Below are 18,039 nucleotides of genomic sequence, written 5' to 3' on the forward strand. Positions count from 1 at the left end.
TTACAACCACCAACACTTTAAAAGAATAGAGAATTAACCATCATCATCATTCATATTTTAAAAGTTTCAAAAACTTGGGCAACGTACATTCTTAATGATATAACAAATCCCACGCTCTATCCTAGGAAACAACACTTACCTGACACAATGCGGTGCTGCTTAAGCCACCAGAACTGAGTGAGGTGAGGAGCAGCGGGCTGCAATAATTTGTAGTGTGACCTGTGATGGATTAACAGCGTCATATGGATTATGCAGAACAGATTTGATGTTAATCAGCCAAAAACATTGAGAAAAAGAGCAAAGAGAACATTGACCAATAGCCCTCAGCCAATAGCATTGTGACTTTAATCAAGGAGTAACCTTCCCTGACCCTAAACACATTGTATAACTTAAAAAAAATTGGGGGCGTTTATGAGAAAGACTGTGTCAGACATATGAGTTGTTAACAATATTAGAGGTAAAATGTGAGGGAGGGTTTAGCAATCCACTGACCAATAAGATTTGACTGGATTCCAGCACCAATGAAAAATATGTGTTGGCAATGTGAATGGTTTCTTGAAATAGACCCTTGAACACAAAGCCTTGTTAAAATGTCAAGATGGACATTTTCATAAGAATTATGTGAAAAAATAATGCATCAATTTAAAACATTAACCTTTTAGAAATTCTACATATAAATAGCTAATCAAGTTTATATATGTTTGTACATTTAACAATACTCTAATAATGGCTGGATAGAAAAAAAAGTTGAGTTTATGTAGTTTATGTTAATTTGGTTTAGTTTATGTATTAGTTTAGGTCATCTCACAACAGTACTCAAAATTCAGTTTTAGTTGTAAGCAGCCACAATGATTGTATTCCACCCTCAAACGTCACTGCAATGTTTCCCACTGATACATTGATCGTGGGGTGGCCCATAATCCTGTAAAGCAGGATTTAGCCATTGAATGTGAGGGTCTGGATTACTAAAGCAGTGATTGCAGCACAATGGTCGTCTCTGTGCTACCAGAGCTGCTCAGCATTCATTTTACATCTGTTGGGTAAAGGCAGAGTTGTCAGACAATACATTTGAAGATTCATTATTATGCAGCTATATTGTTTCAGCCAAGCCAGAATCTTTAGATCAATAAACATTTACATGACATTTATAAAACCAACCTATTACATTACAGTTTCAATCCAACCTTGGTCATGCGGCTGCCAAATTAAGAGCTTGCATCACACTGTAGTCTGTTAAAAACCAAAATACTAGATTCAAAGCTTTGAAATGTACATCTTGAGCAAAGAGAGAGTAAAAGCAGTTACACTTGGCCACCGGGCCAAGAGAGGCATTACATGGGTTGGACCAAAATGTAGTCCTATTTACTGATAAATTAGGTGATGATGTAGTTTCAGCTATTCTTTCTTCTGTTGCGCAAAACAGAAGATATTTTTGAAGATTGTTGTTAACCATACAGTTGACGGCAGCCATTGACTTCCAGTAGGGTGGGTGATGAACCAGCAGACACCATCACTGGTAGAAATTTGGCAACCAGTAGAAATTTTAAACTATCATCTATATATTGATGCTGCTGTGCTACATTTTCACCAAAAATGCTTTGTTGTTTAAAAACAAGTGATTTTAAGCCACTGAAACACAATCTACAGTCAAAGAAAACTCATTTTGCTTTATGCACACGCTGTCCAGAGGCACACATGTTAAGATGCGTGTGCAAGAATATTTATTCAAATTGTTAAATTGAAGAAGTTGTTTTCTTAATTTGAAGAGCGTTGAGCTCTCTTGGCCACCGAATAAAGCATTCGAAACATGGAGTGCCAAATTTGATATTGACACTGGTAAAAAGAGAATTATGAAATTTATATTGCTTTAAAAAGCTTTAGCTCATAAAGACCATTTTTTAAGCAAAAATAACAATATTGTGATCTGTTTGGTTAGCAAAATTTTTTCAAATATCTTTTGTGTTCAACGCAAGATACTTATACAGATTTGGAACAAGATGAGGGAGAGTAAATGACAGAATTGTATATTTTTATGTTAACTATCCCTTTTAGGAGCTGTCACATTTACTATTGTTGAGTGAATAGTTTTTTGGTTGAATCCAATCATTTCAACATTATCTTGAATTTTGCATGAGGGCAAAACAGTTTTCACTTACTTGTGCTCAAATATTACACACACATTTCCTACTTGGTTTGACAGTGACTTATTTTTTGCAGAAATTTCACTACCTACCTTGAAAGAAATGCTATAAAATGATTTGGAGTTCAAGATTTTTTCCCCCATAATCTTTATTTAAACATTTCATATTTCAAGTTTTCGCATGACAATACTTTTTGGATGAAGAGCACTGTCAGTTTGAACACATATGAATATATTGCGAACTAGCAGCATAATGTCATTAACATTACACATTAATATTAATCATACAAATTAAGACTCACAATGGAGTCATTAATTAAAATACAGTCTGTGTAAATTTAGAAACCTGTTATTAACTTTAATATTCAAAATCCCTTAATAATCATCTTTTAAGTCAAAGTTTAAGTTATTTAAATAAACTATCCAAGTGCTAGGTAATGTTCTACAACATTTCCATGTATTTCCTAATTGTATGTTAACATGTTTAGAAAAGTTGGAGGTTTAAATAACATTAACCAACAAAGACAGTTCCTAGCATCGAGGTTGGCATCATTATCCTAACTCTTGGTCTTAGGGGCTGCAGTCCATTATGTTTTCTGGCCAGTACTGGTCCTCCATGTAGTGCTCGAGGTTGTTGTTGGGGTTTGAGGTATGGACAGTGTTTAAATCCTTGGACTGTATGTATTTTTCCCACTGGTCCTCTACCAGCTTGTACAGGTCCATGGCAGCACAAGCATCCTCTACAGAGCAGTGACCCATTCTTCCAGACTAAAAAGAAAAAAATCCAGTATATAAACATCAGGCAGCAAGTAAAGAGAAAACACACCAAGCTTGATGCTCCAACTTTGTCTCATGATAAAAGCTGATCTGCTACAAAGTCCTACCTGTATGGTCCTATTGAGAAGTTCCTGAGACAGTTTCTTCAAAGAGACATTGCATCTAGTGGAGGTGTTATACAACCCTCGCAGCAATATACAGGAACAGGTATCCCTAATCATCTGTGGCGGGACAGAGATGTCAAGAACCTGGAAATCATTAAATAAGGCATGGCCCACAATAATCTTCCCGGTGAGGATGTTGACGATCTAAAAATAAATTGAAAAGAGACAGCAATAGTCTATGAAATACAGTCGCCATTTATGAACAGAGCTCAACAATTAGTATATTAACATTTCCAAAAACTTCTATATTTATTCACACACACACACACACACACACATATATATACACACAAACTTAATCCTTATAAACAATGTAACTAGTGTATTGAAAGTTTAAATGTTAATTAAAAAAAAACAGCTTTCATGATTTGAACAGTAATTTATGGTCTTAACTATAAAGACGTTATGTACATCATGATACATAAAAAAAATACAAATATAGAATATATTATCTTAAGCAAAAATCTAGTAGGCTATAATATATATTTTAGAAAAACAATAATAATATTAGTAAGAAATAATTTAACAGATATAAATAAGTAATTTATATTTATTTTTAAAACAGTTATTATTGTTACTGTAAATTATAAATAAAAAAATTTTATAAATAAAAAAATAATAGTAAAATGTACCATATTTAAAAACAATTATATTTTTAAAATCTTCTATTATTTGTTAATCGTTTAATTTACGTTACTCAATATTAATAAACCTTAGCTTAAATAACATTAAATACATACATTTTTGTAAATAAAATAATAAATAAAAAATGTTTATTTATATATATATATATATATATATATATATTATATATATATATATATATATATATATATATATATAGTTTTTTTTTTTTGACTGGACAGTAAAATATTTGCAGGGCAATTAAACAGCTGAACTACTGGCTTTTCTGTACCAGCTGGGGAAAATTCCCCTATTGTTTAAAACTACTATACAATATAAAATTAAGGCCGAGCATATTAACCCACTTGAACAGAACAGAAATTGTATATACAGTGCAGTTAGGTTAGCCTCCTCACCTCATTCTGAGCGTCCTCAAAAGCCACTGCCTGTTGTAAATGATGTTTCCTAATGCCACTCCATCTTGTGCGGTAGTCTGTGACTGGATTCCGAGGTAAAATATATCTATCATACAAAACACTACCATAATAATTTACTATACTACAGCGTGCCACTTCACTACACTTGCCCCCAGTTCCAGTGCCGACCATTTCACAGTCCATAGCTACAAGCTTAGAGTGGTCTATTCCCACACACGGTGAACTCCTGCCACTACTGGGAGGACTGGATTCAGAAGAAAGCCACTGTCCACCTCCCAGCTGTTACAGAGAGGTGATGCAGATTCAGCCTCACCAGTCAGTGTATAAGGAGTTATCCTGGGCCTTTTGAATTGCACATAATTTGATTGTTCAGATACAGAATCTGAAACATCTCTATGTTTTACACATTCCGTCTTTATTTCCAAATGCTCATCTAACTTTCTTTTCTTTCCTCGTTTTTGTTCAAATGAGAACTCATGGGATTCAGTTCTGGATTTTTTCAGTTTATTCTTTTTTCTTCGTTTTTTAGTTTGATGAGAAATAGTGCTCGTTTCTTCGTTGGTGGATGACAAGATATTTCGGTCCACTCCATTACTGGTGGAGTATCTCCAGGGTGAATCTGACATTATGTCACCATGTAGTTTTACATCTGTCAAAAAAAAGATACTTTTGTCAAAGTTACAGTATCTATGTCCTTATAGAGATCAATGGCGAATAATAACGTTACCCAAGATGCATTATGGGGTAACTTTTAAGTAACCAAGTTAAGATACATGAACAACATTAACTCAATATTTGACTACATAATCCATCTAAAGAAAGAAGATGGTCGGAAAGTATCAATTATTTACCGTTTTATTAGATTTAAATCGTGATCGTGACCATTCAGTACAGTCACTTAGCACTGGCTAGCTAACCATTCAGCACAGAAACAATAACGTAATCAGTCGCGTTTTACGTTTAATAACAACACTAACCCTAAATGATATTAAATTGTACAATATTCCAGCAAAAAGACTTATAAGCGTTGTAATACTTGAATAATTTACACATTTAGCACATACCTCTGCGTACACGTGGATCCGGTGAGAAGCAGGGCTACGAGAACATGCCGAGACAAGACCCAAATCCAGCGATTTGATTGGTCGAGCCGTTTCGACATATTACACTCTGATTGGTCAAAACAAATGCCAGTGCAAAGTTCCTCCCCCAGGGTTTCTTCGTTAAAAATATTGATGTAGCTACTGTTGTTTTTTTGTTGCTGTGTAATCAGTGTGTGGAGTGCGGAATTTGGACTGAGACCGTTTTTATGAATGGAAGTCAACTGAATTTGTACGCTGAACACTGCTAAGAGATAAATAGCAATACAATCTGAAGAAATCTGACAGCTAGCAAGATGATATGTTCAGGCACATCCCTTACGAAAGGAAAATATATTTACCAATATATTTCTTAAAATATATTGTGATATATTGTAATATATTATTTTCCCTTTTTATTTTCTAATATTTTATATATTTGAATACATTTAATAATATATTGATGATACATATATATTATATAATATATTGCAAAATATACAAATGATTGCCGCTTTCAATATATTGCAATATATTGGAAAAAATAAATATATATAAGAATATATGCCTAATATATTACATTATATTTTCCAATATACTGCAATATATTTTTGTTTCATAAGGGATAAGCAGTAGACTTACAGACCAGATACGAATTTCATCAAAAAGGTGATTTTTAAAATTTATTTAACTATTAATGTGGTATTGTAATGAATTTGAGCATATTCCTGGAGAGCCTTGGATACCATTGGCTGAGAACTCTGTTTTAAGTGCTTCCCATAGCAAACCACAGCTTTTCTTGATCAACAGGAAATCAAGGTATTTTTTTCCTTTGAGGTCCCTGATGACAACAATAAGGTGTTCCTGTAAAACTGGAAAGATCATCCAAAAACGAAAATTGTGTGATGTATTTACTATAAAACCTGTATGACTTTCTTTCTACCATGGGATTCAAAAACAAAAATCATAAACAAAATATTGATTGATCTTCTTGTTGCCAATTGGATATGTTGCCCTTCCTGCTCGTGATCACAGGAAGAACTCCACATAGATGTTCTCAGAGTTTTCAAAATGTATTGGAAGTAGACACATTTATATACTTTGGTTCTTACTAATGTTATACAATTCAAGGTAATATTGACTTCTGGTTTATAGATTAGTTTGCTACTTAAAAGCTTTTTTTTCTTTTAGAAAAGAGAGAGCAAAAAGTCACACAGCATGGTCAACTTAATTCCTGAGCAAAAGTCACGTGACAGATAGTAAATAACATTATACAGTTCACTTAGTGGCCATCTGAGGCCCCTTATATTTTCTTTCACAGAATGAACAGGATCTGGAGGATCTTTCTAGCTAACATGAAATTATCATGGACTATTCTTCAAAAGCTGCAGAAAGAAAACCATACAGGATGGATGGAGCATCATGAGAGTTCCTGCATATCATCATCCAAACCAAGTGGCTGTCATGTCCCCACTAGATGGCCTTGTCCTTCTACAAACCACAGCTGTTCACTGTTCACTCAGCTGTGGACATGGGCCAACCTCCTGAAATCACTACTAATCCTTTCAGTGACAACAAAACTCTTACTCGCCCAATCCGCTGCGTCTCTCCAGTGTGCCCACCCTTTTCTCCTCTCTTCATCTCCCCTCCGCATACTTATGGACCCACTGTGTGGAGAGATTGTTATCCAAGTGGATTACACTGTAAATTGGGTGATGCAGGATTGGATGCTCTGGAAGTGAATCTTATCTGCAGCAGTGTGCTTGCCATAGCTTGATTTATATATTATAACTTGGATTATTTCATGTCAAGAACCATGGAACTTTGGAGAACATCTTTCAGGTGTGATGTTTTGCAGATGATGTGATGAGAGCATACATTATTTGATATCATGTTCAAGTGAGTTTTACACGAAGAAAGAAGGACCTAATGATAACTAAGTGGATTACTTGGATTATCGGTATCATCCTGAATATGGGAAGCGTTGATTACTCCACGCAGCTCAATGAGAATTTGAGACGTGTCTGGAAGATCTGAGCATGATTAGGAGTTCACTGACTTGGGTCATCAGGCCCTCCAAGAACTTTAGGATGTGAAAGTTCAGTTGATAAGGAGCTCAGGGGTTGTAAAATATGTTTGAAACCATTTAGGCCAGCATGAATGGAAGTGAGTGGAATGGACATCGGATTTTAGTCGTCCTAATGGAGTAGTGGATTCTCAGGATCTTCTTCTCCTGACAGATGTGGCTCTTAAGCACAGATGTCATCATCATGTATAACATCAGAGGGTCTTCTTGGATCACATTCTTCATGGTCTACACAGACTGGCTGTGTATCTTCACACAGGCTCAAATGAAGATTCCCCCAGAAACTTAAGATTTACTTTAATTCAGTTGTTTAGCGCCTTCATTTTTTAAGATAGGCCTTCCATTGGGTTCGTTTTTCTCTGTTGATGATGTTTTGTCTTGATGAAGTTGCAATGTCAGGTTGCTTTTGATGGAATCACAGAGCCATTGATGACTTTTTTTTTTTGTTGCTGGAGGGGGGTCAACGTGAATCATTCTTATAGTCGCTCATAGTCACTAAATAAAATATAGACCAAATAATAATAAATAATACAAAATATAAATCTAGAATTATAACAGAACATTCATTTATTTTAAATTATATATAAATTATACACTTCGTGAGCCTTCTTGAAACATCATAAGTTTTTTTTTTTTTACTTTTTGGGAAAATCAACTTATATTTGGTTGAGAGAATATAAATAAATAATAACATAAATAAAATATAAGAAAAAATAAATAACATATCTAAAAGAAATTGAATAAATAAAATGGCTTAATAGTGCCTCAGAAGTGCCACAAGCTGATTGCTTTAATGATTTTAAAAGCAATACTTACTTCCTGTAAGCATCATCACTGTTTCAGGCTCAGAAATATCATAATGATGTTCTGCCCTGTCTGTGCAGTTGAGAACAGCCATAGTGTATAGGGCGAAACTGGCACTCTGACTTTAGATGTGAGAGCAGCTCTGGATAATGGGGTGAGTGTGTTTGCATCAGCATCAGTTATAAATAATTAGGGGTTCAAGCACGCAGTGCTGAAACCCTATTGTAATTGTTAGGATTTTTATTATTATTATTATTATTCTTCCGCCTTAAAACTGAACGGGCAGCCCAAACCGTAAGGCCTAGAGAGCTGAAACTTGGTCAAAAGGTAGTAGTCTTGCTCGCTACTCAGATACAAAGATCCAGCCCATTCGGCCAGTGGGGGGCGCTACAGCGATCAAAAATGCGTTTTTGCTAATAGCTCCTAAACCGCTTGTCGTAGACTCAAAAATTTAACATTTCTGGAATCCTTGGGTCAAGCGAAATTAAAAACGGTCACTCTGATTTGGGGTCTAGGAGGCCTCGTTTTTTCGCAAACTTGAAGTATGTCCAAAACCTACTTTTGCGAACTAGTCCTAGGTTTTTCACCCAATCGGAACCAAACTACTGCAGAAGTTTTCTCTGGACAGTGAATATCAATAATTATCAAAAAAAAGTTGAAATTTCGACTTACTGTTGTAATGGGCTGCCAAAACGTTCGAAAGTCGAGGACCAATTTTACGCAACAGGCTATAACTTGTGAATTAAATGAGATATCTTAACCAAACTTGCTGGACATTTGTAAGAGCAAAAACTTTGGTCAAATAAAAAAAAATTGCACACCTCTGCCACTTGGGGGCGCTATAAGACAGAAAAAACACATAAATGGCTATAACTAAGCAACCGTTGGTCCGATCGACTTGAAAATTGGCATGTCATGTCTTTGTCAGAAGTGGCACAAGTATCTATGAGGACATTCGCGTATCTCAAAAAACATGGCCGCCATTGGCCAAAGAAGTTTGAGCACCTATTTAACAAGGTTAACGGATGTCAATCGGAACGAAACTCGGTGGGCATGTTTGACTCATAGCCCTAAAGGACTGTAAGAATTTTGAAAGAAATCGGCCACTAGTTGGCGCTAACGAGTTTTATGGCTCTGTAATCACGTGGTGTTTCACATATCAACACAATATGCATATCATTTGATAGATCTCCTCATAATGCACAACTTTGCCTCAAGAACCATTGCTGTCAATCAAATCGTTCAATTGTTATTCACAAATATGTTAAAAACCTACTTTTGCGAACTAGTCCTAGGTTTTTTGCCTGATTGGAACCAAACCACTGCAGTAACATTCTGTGGACTCTCTAGATCAATAATTATTAAAAAAATGTTGAATTTTGTCCTTTGGTTAGCTGTAACGGGGTAATTTAGAAAAAGGGGTGTGGCCAAACATACCCCAAAGCCTATAAAACCTAAAGGAAAACTCAAAACTTTATGAAACTCAGTGAAATCATGTAACATGTGACTCTTAACAAGCATGCAAAGTTTCATGGAGATCAGACCATAGGTGGCGCTATAACAGTAGAAAAGGTCTCAAAACACAAGATTTATATGGTAAATGGCCTCAAATTGTTTGAAAATGTTCATATATTCACTGAAAAACACTAAATCTTCATATCATATGATAAATATCCTCATTCTGAAAAACTTTGCCTCTGGGACCAATGTTGTCAATAGAGCTGTTAATTAAATATTCAAGAATATTTTAAAAAGTTACTTTGGCATACTTGTGATAGGGTTTAAGATGAAAATCAATAAAACCACTGAAGTACAATTCTCTAGACTCTGAAGGTCAATAATTATCAAAAACATGTTGAACAATTGCATTTGGACAACTATAAACCAGTAATTTTATAATATGTTATTTGCATAGTGTACACAAAGGCCTATTAATACAAACAGAAAGCCCACAAATTATCAAAACTGTGTAAAATAATGCATAATTTCATTTTAAACAAGCATGCAAAATTTAAGAGAGATTGGGCAAAAAAAAAGAACACAATAACAGTTATTTTTAAAATCACAGTGTTGCTTGAGTAAATGCAATTTATAACCAGTAGATGGCAGCGGAAGACCACTAATGGGCTCATTCAGTTAAGTTGAACAGTACAGTTGAAAGGATTCATGACTTCATGCCAAAACATTAAAAAATTAACTGTTGTAACATTTTAAATCTCATTGAGTCAATGTTTTCCATTTTGTTCATACAGATATATCAGTTTTTACAATTTTGCCACATTATGATTACAGTTTAACCTGAAAATGACATCTAAACTCTTAAAAAAAGAAGACTTGCAATAAGTTTATTGTCACCTATCACTTATTTCAAATACCTATATCTGCAACAAAATGTTTGTGCATGTATATGTGTGTCTTTGTGTGTGTGTGTGTGTGTGTGTGTGTGTGTGTGTGTATATGCATATAGAGTATTAATATATTAGTCTAATCATTTACTTTCAGTGTGTGTGTCTGTCTGTTAGCCTGTTCTCCATTTTGGATGTGTTTAACTGTCATTCATGCATCCAGGTTGGCTCTGACCACCTCAGAGGCCTTAATGTGCTTGAACCCCGGTAAAATGCTGCTTGCAGCTTTAATTATCATATGCTATTCTTAAAGTAAAGGATTATTGTTGTTTCAGGTGACGAGAAACTTCTTCAGAAAGTTCTTTTTGATGCAGCGGTAACAGCTAGAACGCTAGAGGCCTTCTGGACAGTGCTAATGCTCACCGCCCCAGGTAAGAGGCTTTATTTAATCTTTGTATGTTGTGCATTAAGCAAAGCCAGACTTTTTTGTGTGTCCTTCTTTTATTTTGAAGAACATTTTGGCAAAAAAAGGAGAGTCAGTGTTTACAGTCTTTCTTTCTTTGCTTTTATCTCCGTATAGTGTAGATGAGGGCATGGAGTCGGCTTTCCTGGGAACCCGATCTGGGCTAATGCGTGTGATCAGATATGCAGGAAGTGAGAAGCGTGTTGGAAAGTGAGTGAACTAATAAAAAAAAAAAAAAAAAAACTTTAATCAGTAGCAATAAACACCATTCTTCTTCTATGGTCCGCATGATGATATAAACCAAGTTGCTTTAAAAAGTCATTGTTTAATGGATTTGTTGCAATGACACAGTTTATCAGCTACAGTAAACTATGACCTCTGTCCAACAGGGAAAAAAACAGCTATTGCTGAAGGTAAGATATCTGTCTGTCATTGTTTATATGCTCAAATCTAATTCTACATTCGACATATCATTTTGTGATCATTCAGTACGTTATTAATTATTTAAAATGGAGTAGGTTCCAGAAATGTGAGACCATATTAGAATTTTGTGAGCTGATATTAAATATTTGATTGTTTAAATGCACTAATAATCTTTAGCAAATCTGAAAATGAATATCAATTTTTCACACTGTACAAAATAATGCCTTGTTGAATTTAAAATGCTTGATTTTAGTTTTTAGTAGTGCTGTCAAACAATTAATCGTGATTAATCTAATCCAAAATAAAAAAAATTGTTTGCATAATATACTGTGTATATTTATTTCTATATTTTAATGAAAATAAAAAATTTTTCTGAAATATATACATGCATGTTTATGTATTTATATATACATAATAAATATAGACAGCACACATACATATATTATATAAACAAAAACTTTTATTTTGGATGTGATTCATCTCCATTAATCGTTTGATAGCACTAGTTTTTAGCATATATATATATATATATATATATATATATATATATATATATATATATATATATATATATATATATATATATATATATATATATATATATATATATATATATATATTATTGTGGCCAAAAAGTACAGAATTGTAATAACATGAAAATAATAATTATTTACTATAACTGTCAACCAGAATTTTAATACTGGTGCATCCCTAATGAAGACATACATTATTTATATATTAAACACAGAGCGATATATTTAAAATATGTTTCTCAGTTCTAGAAAAATATACTAATATGCTAAGTAACAACAGATTGATTGCAACTATAAGAAAACAAACACAGAGGTGGTTTGTTAGGAGAAATCATAGGAAAATATAGAAGTTTACATAAAATCATATTCAGTGTTTTATTTTTATGTTCCTTTAATCTACTTAACAGCTATAGAGTAGTTGAATATATTTGTCTTTTTGAGGTTTTTTTTAACCAGTTTGTTGGAGCTGTAATTGCTCCTGAACTAAATCGGGTCATTTGCTTTCCAACTCTCACTCCCAAACAAATATTTATAAATCTATATACATCAATGATAAACTGCTTTAAACACACACTTCTGGAGGAAATGCCATCCACGCTACGCACTCTGTGGCTTCTGCTCCCTTTCCGATAGTCGGTATCAGATCCTCCTTTTCATCCTGCTCTGGTTCTTTTGCCACCATCAGTGGCTGTTGCCGTTGGCTGTTTCCCTCTACCAGCTGCTGCTGTTCGTGAGCCATCAGCATTGCATAGATGCAGCCGTAGGTGGCTGTTACCACCATCATCACACACACCACGCCACACACCACCCCAGCTACCACCACCGTGGCAGTCGCTCGACGCACACTCACAGGCCGGTAGCGCTGGCGCATGCAGTCTCCGGCTGACCCAGCCGGTACCTGGTGGCCCTCGGCTGCAGATGGGTACCTTGTCTCCAGATAGAGGGGGTAACAGTGTCTGAACATCTCCATAGGGATACTGCGAAGATCCTTACCATGCAAATTAGCAGGAAAGGAGCAGTTGGCAGAATCTATGCTGCCACCTATGGAATGATAAAAGAGAAAGACATAACTTTTATGAAAACGTCAATGCAATTTAAGATATTGCCTGAGTAAATACAAAATGCAGAATTGAAATAATGATTTCATTTATTAAAGGAAAAAAAGATGTCAAAATCTGCCTGACACTGTGAAAAAGTAAATGACACACTCCAATAACTGGTTGTGCCACCCTTTGCAGCAACAACTGCAATCAAGCATTTCCAATGAGTCTCTCATAATGCTGTAGAGGAATTTTCCCACTCTTCTTTGCAGAATTGTTTTAATTCAGCCACATTGGAGGGTTTTGAGCATGAATGGACTGTTTAAGGTCATCCCACAGCATCTCAATGGGATTTAAGTCCAGACTTTGACTTGGCCACTCCGAAAACTTAATTTTGTTTTTCTTGAGCCATTCAGAGGTGGACTTGCTGGTGTGTTTGGGATCATTGTCCTGCTGGAGAACCCAAGTGCGCTTGATGCTTCCATCAATTATAGCAAGTCAGGTCTTTAACCAGCAAAGCTGGTCCCCAGACCATCACTTTACTACCACTATGTTTGAATGTTGGCATGATGTTCTTTTCATGAAATTCTGTGTTGGTAACAGGACACACACCTTCCAAAACGTTCAACTTTTGTCCCATCAATCCACAAAATATTTGCCCAAAAGTCTTGGATATAATCAAGATATTTTTTTTGGCAAATGTGAGACGAGCCGTTGTGTTCTTTTTGGTCAGCAATGGGTTTTGTCTTTGAATTCTCCCATGGATGCCGTTTTTTCTTATGGTTGAATCGTGAACACTGACCTTAATTGAGGCAAGTAAGGCCTGCAGCTCTTTAGATGTTGTTCTGGGTTCTTTTATGACCTCCTGGATGAGTCGTCGTTGTGCTCTTGAAGTCATTTTGGTAGGCCGGCCAGTCCTGGGAAGATTCACCACTGTTCCAAGTTTTCCAGACTGATACGTGTCAACTATTTTGTTTCTCATCTGTTTTTGAATTTCTTTAGAGTGTGGCGTGATGTGTTGCTCAGTTCTTTCATGATTTAACAGGAGGGGGCAATACATTTTTCTCGCTTGGCCAGGCAGGTTTGGACAGCTTTTTTCCCTTCGTAAATGAAATCATAATTTTAAAACTGCATTTTGTATTTACTTGCATCATCTTTGTGTAATATTACAATTTGTTTGATGGTCTGATGTTTTAAGTGTGACAAATATGCAAAGAATTGTGATAAATGAGCTCTCTCACCTGTGTATACAATCCATTCCAGCCAATGCTTGAGTGGAATTAAATTGCAGTTACAATTCCATGGGTTTCCATCCAGCAGAAGTTGCTGTAGAGCAGTCGCTGGCTCAAGTGAAGACCGCTCCAGAGTTCTCAGCTTGTTGCCAAGAAGCGAGAGCCACACTAGGTTCTGGAGACCATCCAGAAGGTGTGTGGGAATGGAGCTGAGACTGTTAAAGGAAAGATCTAGACGCCTAAGCTCAGTCAGACCTTTGAACTGATCTGGATTCAGTTCCTTAAGCTTGTTTTCTCTTAGAACTAATTCTCTTAGGCTGTTGAGTCCAGAGAACAAGTTAACGGGGAGCCTCACAACAAGGTTTTCAGAGAGATCCAGGACCTCTAGGTTGTTCAAGTGGGAGAAGCTTGAAGGGAAGACACTGGAGAGAAGGTTTCTGGAGAGGTCTAGATGAAGCAGGCTGCTGAGATTGGAAAAGTACCCAGGGTTGATGCTGGAGAGAAGGTTTCTGGAGAGGTCTAGATGTAGCAAGCCACTAAAATTGGAAAAACTCCCAGGTTCCACAGTGGTGAAGTTATTGTTTGAGAGGTTGAGGTAGCTTGCGTCAAAGGGTAGCTGGTTCAGGATGGAGTCCAAGGAAGCCAGTTCGTTAGGGTCACTGCAGTCTGTATGGTTCACATTGCAGGTACAGCCTGATGGACAACTTGTAGATGTTCCAAAGGAGCTCAGAAGAGTCATCAAGAGACCTGAGGAAATTAGAGAAAATTGAGATGGTTAGGAAACAGAGAGAGTTGAGAAGGTTGAAGATGTTGTAATAGGTTAAAGATCTTACTTATAATCTTCATGCTGGACTGCATTGTCCACCAAACCCTGTTGTAAGAGTTCCTGAGCAATTCTTTGGAAGAGCATCCACTGGTCTACACCAAAAGAATGCCTTCCTTCTCCATCATGATGAATCCACCAGAAAACTTGTTGAATTCACTTGGAATTGATGTAGTTACAAACAAAGCAAACACTGTTAAAATAATGATTAAATAAAGATGGGTGGGTGCTATGATGCATGTACAGATTTTATGCAATGTTACTAAGAAACTGACTACAATTTAAATGCTAAATAAATGCCCTGTGAAGGCTGAACATATATTACATCATGAAGTCTAAATATCACAGACCTGAAATGAATTTGAGTCTTCAGAAGGCAAACAAATAGTGAAAGAGAGTACTTTGTATAAAAGCTGCCCAGAGGCCTATTTCTTGTTATGAGAGAAAAAAGCAAAGTGAAAAACTAGAGGTATTGTGAGGTTACATACAAAGTATATTATCAGCTGCTTCACACATCTCAAATTTCTTTTGGAATTTTTATATTGTTTATATTATTAGGTGAAAGAGATCATTTGCTATGCATGTACAGTACATGTGTGTATTATATATATTTAAAATTAAAATAAAATTTATGAATTTAGCTTTTATCCAAAGCGACTTACAGTGCATTCAGGCTATACATTTTTACCTATCATATATATATATATTACATATATATAATACAAACACACCAGCATTGCTTTTTCACATTTGTTGCATTAAACTATCAAGGATTAAACTGTCCACACCATTAGATAATAAATCAGAGCTGAGAACAACATCCGCTTTATCAGCGAAAAGAGGATCAAATTGTGCATGCTGGAATGTGCACTTCTAATAATACATAACATTTTATGAAATTTGTTAAAAAAATCCAAAATATTTCTATATCTGATTGATGTGGAATGTTTTATAGATCTAGAATAGAAAGAAAACCCCTAAAGAAAATTATTAAAAGCATAGATTTAAGAATAAATGGTAATAATTTATTTTATACTAAAATTGTTGTAAAGAATGCAATTATTCTGTCTAACGGAGACCTAAATATTGAATAGCACAACAACGACCACTGCTTGTTTAACCTGATCAGTGAGAAATTATTATTATTGCACTAAAAGCGAACCAGACCTGAAACATACCTTCCACCAGTCCTCATCTAGTGGTCCTCATGATTACTCCTGTAAACATAGAGTGAGCCAATCGACAGAAAATGAAAGACACAAGAGGAACTGGCAGCTCACAGCTTGAAAAATCCAGAGTGTGTATGAGCGCGGCTCACATCAGGAAGTAGGACTAACATTAGAACAGACTGTGTCTGCCTCCACGGCCAGAGAGAGAGAGATGGATGGACTGAGGAGGGGGCAGAAGAGATAAAACACCAGCTTAGAAAATGGTCTCTTCAGTTTTTTCATGAATCTTTGTGGTAGCTTATGATGTTGAACATATAAGGATTAATCGTGTGATATACGGCATCAACAGATGTTGTCAAGCAAAACATTAATACAGGGTTCTCACGCACATGGAAAACCTGGAAATATAAGGGAATTTTAAAATGAAGATTTCCAGAGAATTATTTTATATATATATATATATATATATATATATATATATATATATATATTTGTTTATTTATTTATTTTTTGTAATGCCTAGCACAGAAAAATATATAATTGACTAGAAATATGAATTAAATCTCTACGATATTATATAAAAAAATATCCAAACTGCTAAAAAAAATAAAATATTTAATTTCACTGGAAATTGCCTATAAAAGGATTTTAAAGTTGTTGGAAACATTATTGTAAATATTTATGGATGTTTTTATCCAAAATATATATTTTTTGTAATGCTTTGCACAAAAATATTTAATTGACAGGAAATATGAATGCAACCTCTATGAAATGTTCTTAAAGGTTTCCGATTTTCCTTTTATCTTCCGTGTGCAGCTATTGGAATGCAAGCATCCCTGGACTTGCTGGAGAGAGTGTTCCTATCCATTGCCAAACATTTGAGTTTTAACTCAAAAAGAATTCAAATTCGATATATGTCCTGCAAGAAAATGTGTACATTTTCTGTCGAATTTATGTACATTTCATTCCACTCAAAAACGCTGTGCAATGCTATGAGTAATTCAAAATGAAACATCTGTAAAAAATCTATACGGAAAAAGTCCTTCATATTAACACACCACACTGAGCTGTGTTTTACAGACTTTTCTTGAGTGTGTGTAGTGTAAAGGGAGACTCTATGACAACAATCTAGCAAATATTAAAGGTCTTTGATTAATGATGTTTATCAGTTCCTGTCCGCCTCACGCTGACGAAAGAGCAAATAGTGTTTGTCACTGGAGATTTCGAAGTGTACATGTACATGCTCACGTCTGCAGGCCTCCAGGGCAATTTATCAAGATGTTTGCTACTTACCAAACACTTTTTTTATTCAGTGCGACTTGCCACATGACTTATGGTCCCTTCTGGGGTTTAAACCTAGGACTTTTCAAACACCACCCCTGTTTCACACAAGGACTCTTTTCTTGTAGTTTTTGTCATTTAGTGCAACAAACACAAACAACTCTCCAAAACATTCTCCTAAAATTTTTTCTACTTGTTTTCTTATTTTTCTTTCCTTATTTCCTCCTGTCAGCCAAACAACACAGATGTTATTTCTAAGGCATATTTAACTAATATGGTACTCTTTGGTGTCCCATTAATTTAAGTATACATAAACACTCACAAATTTAGACCTGCACCAAATTAGCTGCAATTGTTATTTACAACCTCCATTTGTTAGCAAAAACAATTTTCTAGCCCCTAATTTGTTCCCCATTTATAGTTTTTTAATGTAATTTCTTTACAGTTAATTTAGTAATTTGTCAACTGTAGTGTTTGCTCAGTATAATGCATTTGATATAATGTCCTTGTCCATTTACTAAAGCCCTTGCGGCTGTCTTCTTCCTCTTTGCAGTGCAGTGATGTGGACGGTATATGTCCTCTCAGCTGTGAGAGCATTGTGAGTGAAGCTAATTGACTC

At 35.2% G+C, this 18,039-nt stretch overlaps 1 protein-coding gene and 1 pseudogene across 1 annotated transcript; both read right to left on the reverse strand.

Moving 5' to 3' along the window:
• Positions 1-2,259: 2,259 nt before the first annotated feature.
• Positions 2,260-5,315, reverse strand: LOC113043264 (apoptosis-enhancing nuclease-like; annotated as a pseudogene).
• A 6,857-nt stretch (positions 5,316-12,172) lies between these two features.
• On the reverse strand, positions 12,173-15,304 carry LOC113043877 (leucine-rich repeat and transmembrane domain-containing protein 2-like). The gene is made up of 3 exons (XM_026203456.1): positions 14,981-15,304; positions 14,157-14,894; positions 12,173-12,916 (listed from the first exon to the last, which is right to left on the reverse strand). Exons 1-3 carry the CDS (start codon positions 15,003-15,005, stop codon positions 12,438-12,440), a joined length of 1,242 nt encoding a protein of 413 aa, XP_026059241.1. The 5' UTR covers positions 15,006-15,304; the 3' UTR covers positions 12,173-12,437.
• Between the last annotated feature and the right edge of the window lie 2,735 nt (positions 15,305-18,039).

The sequence above is a fragment of the Carassius auratus genome, chromosome 25 (genome assembly GCF_003368295.1).
Source record: "Carassius auratus strain Wakin chromosome 25, ASM336829v1, whole genome shotgun sequence".
NCBI classification, from domain to species: Eukaryota; Metazoa; Chordata; class Actinopteri; order Cypriniformes; family Cyprinidae; genus Carassius; species Carassius auratus.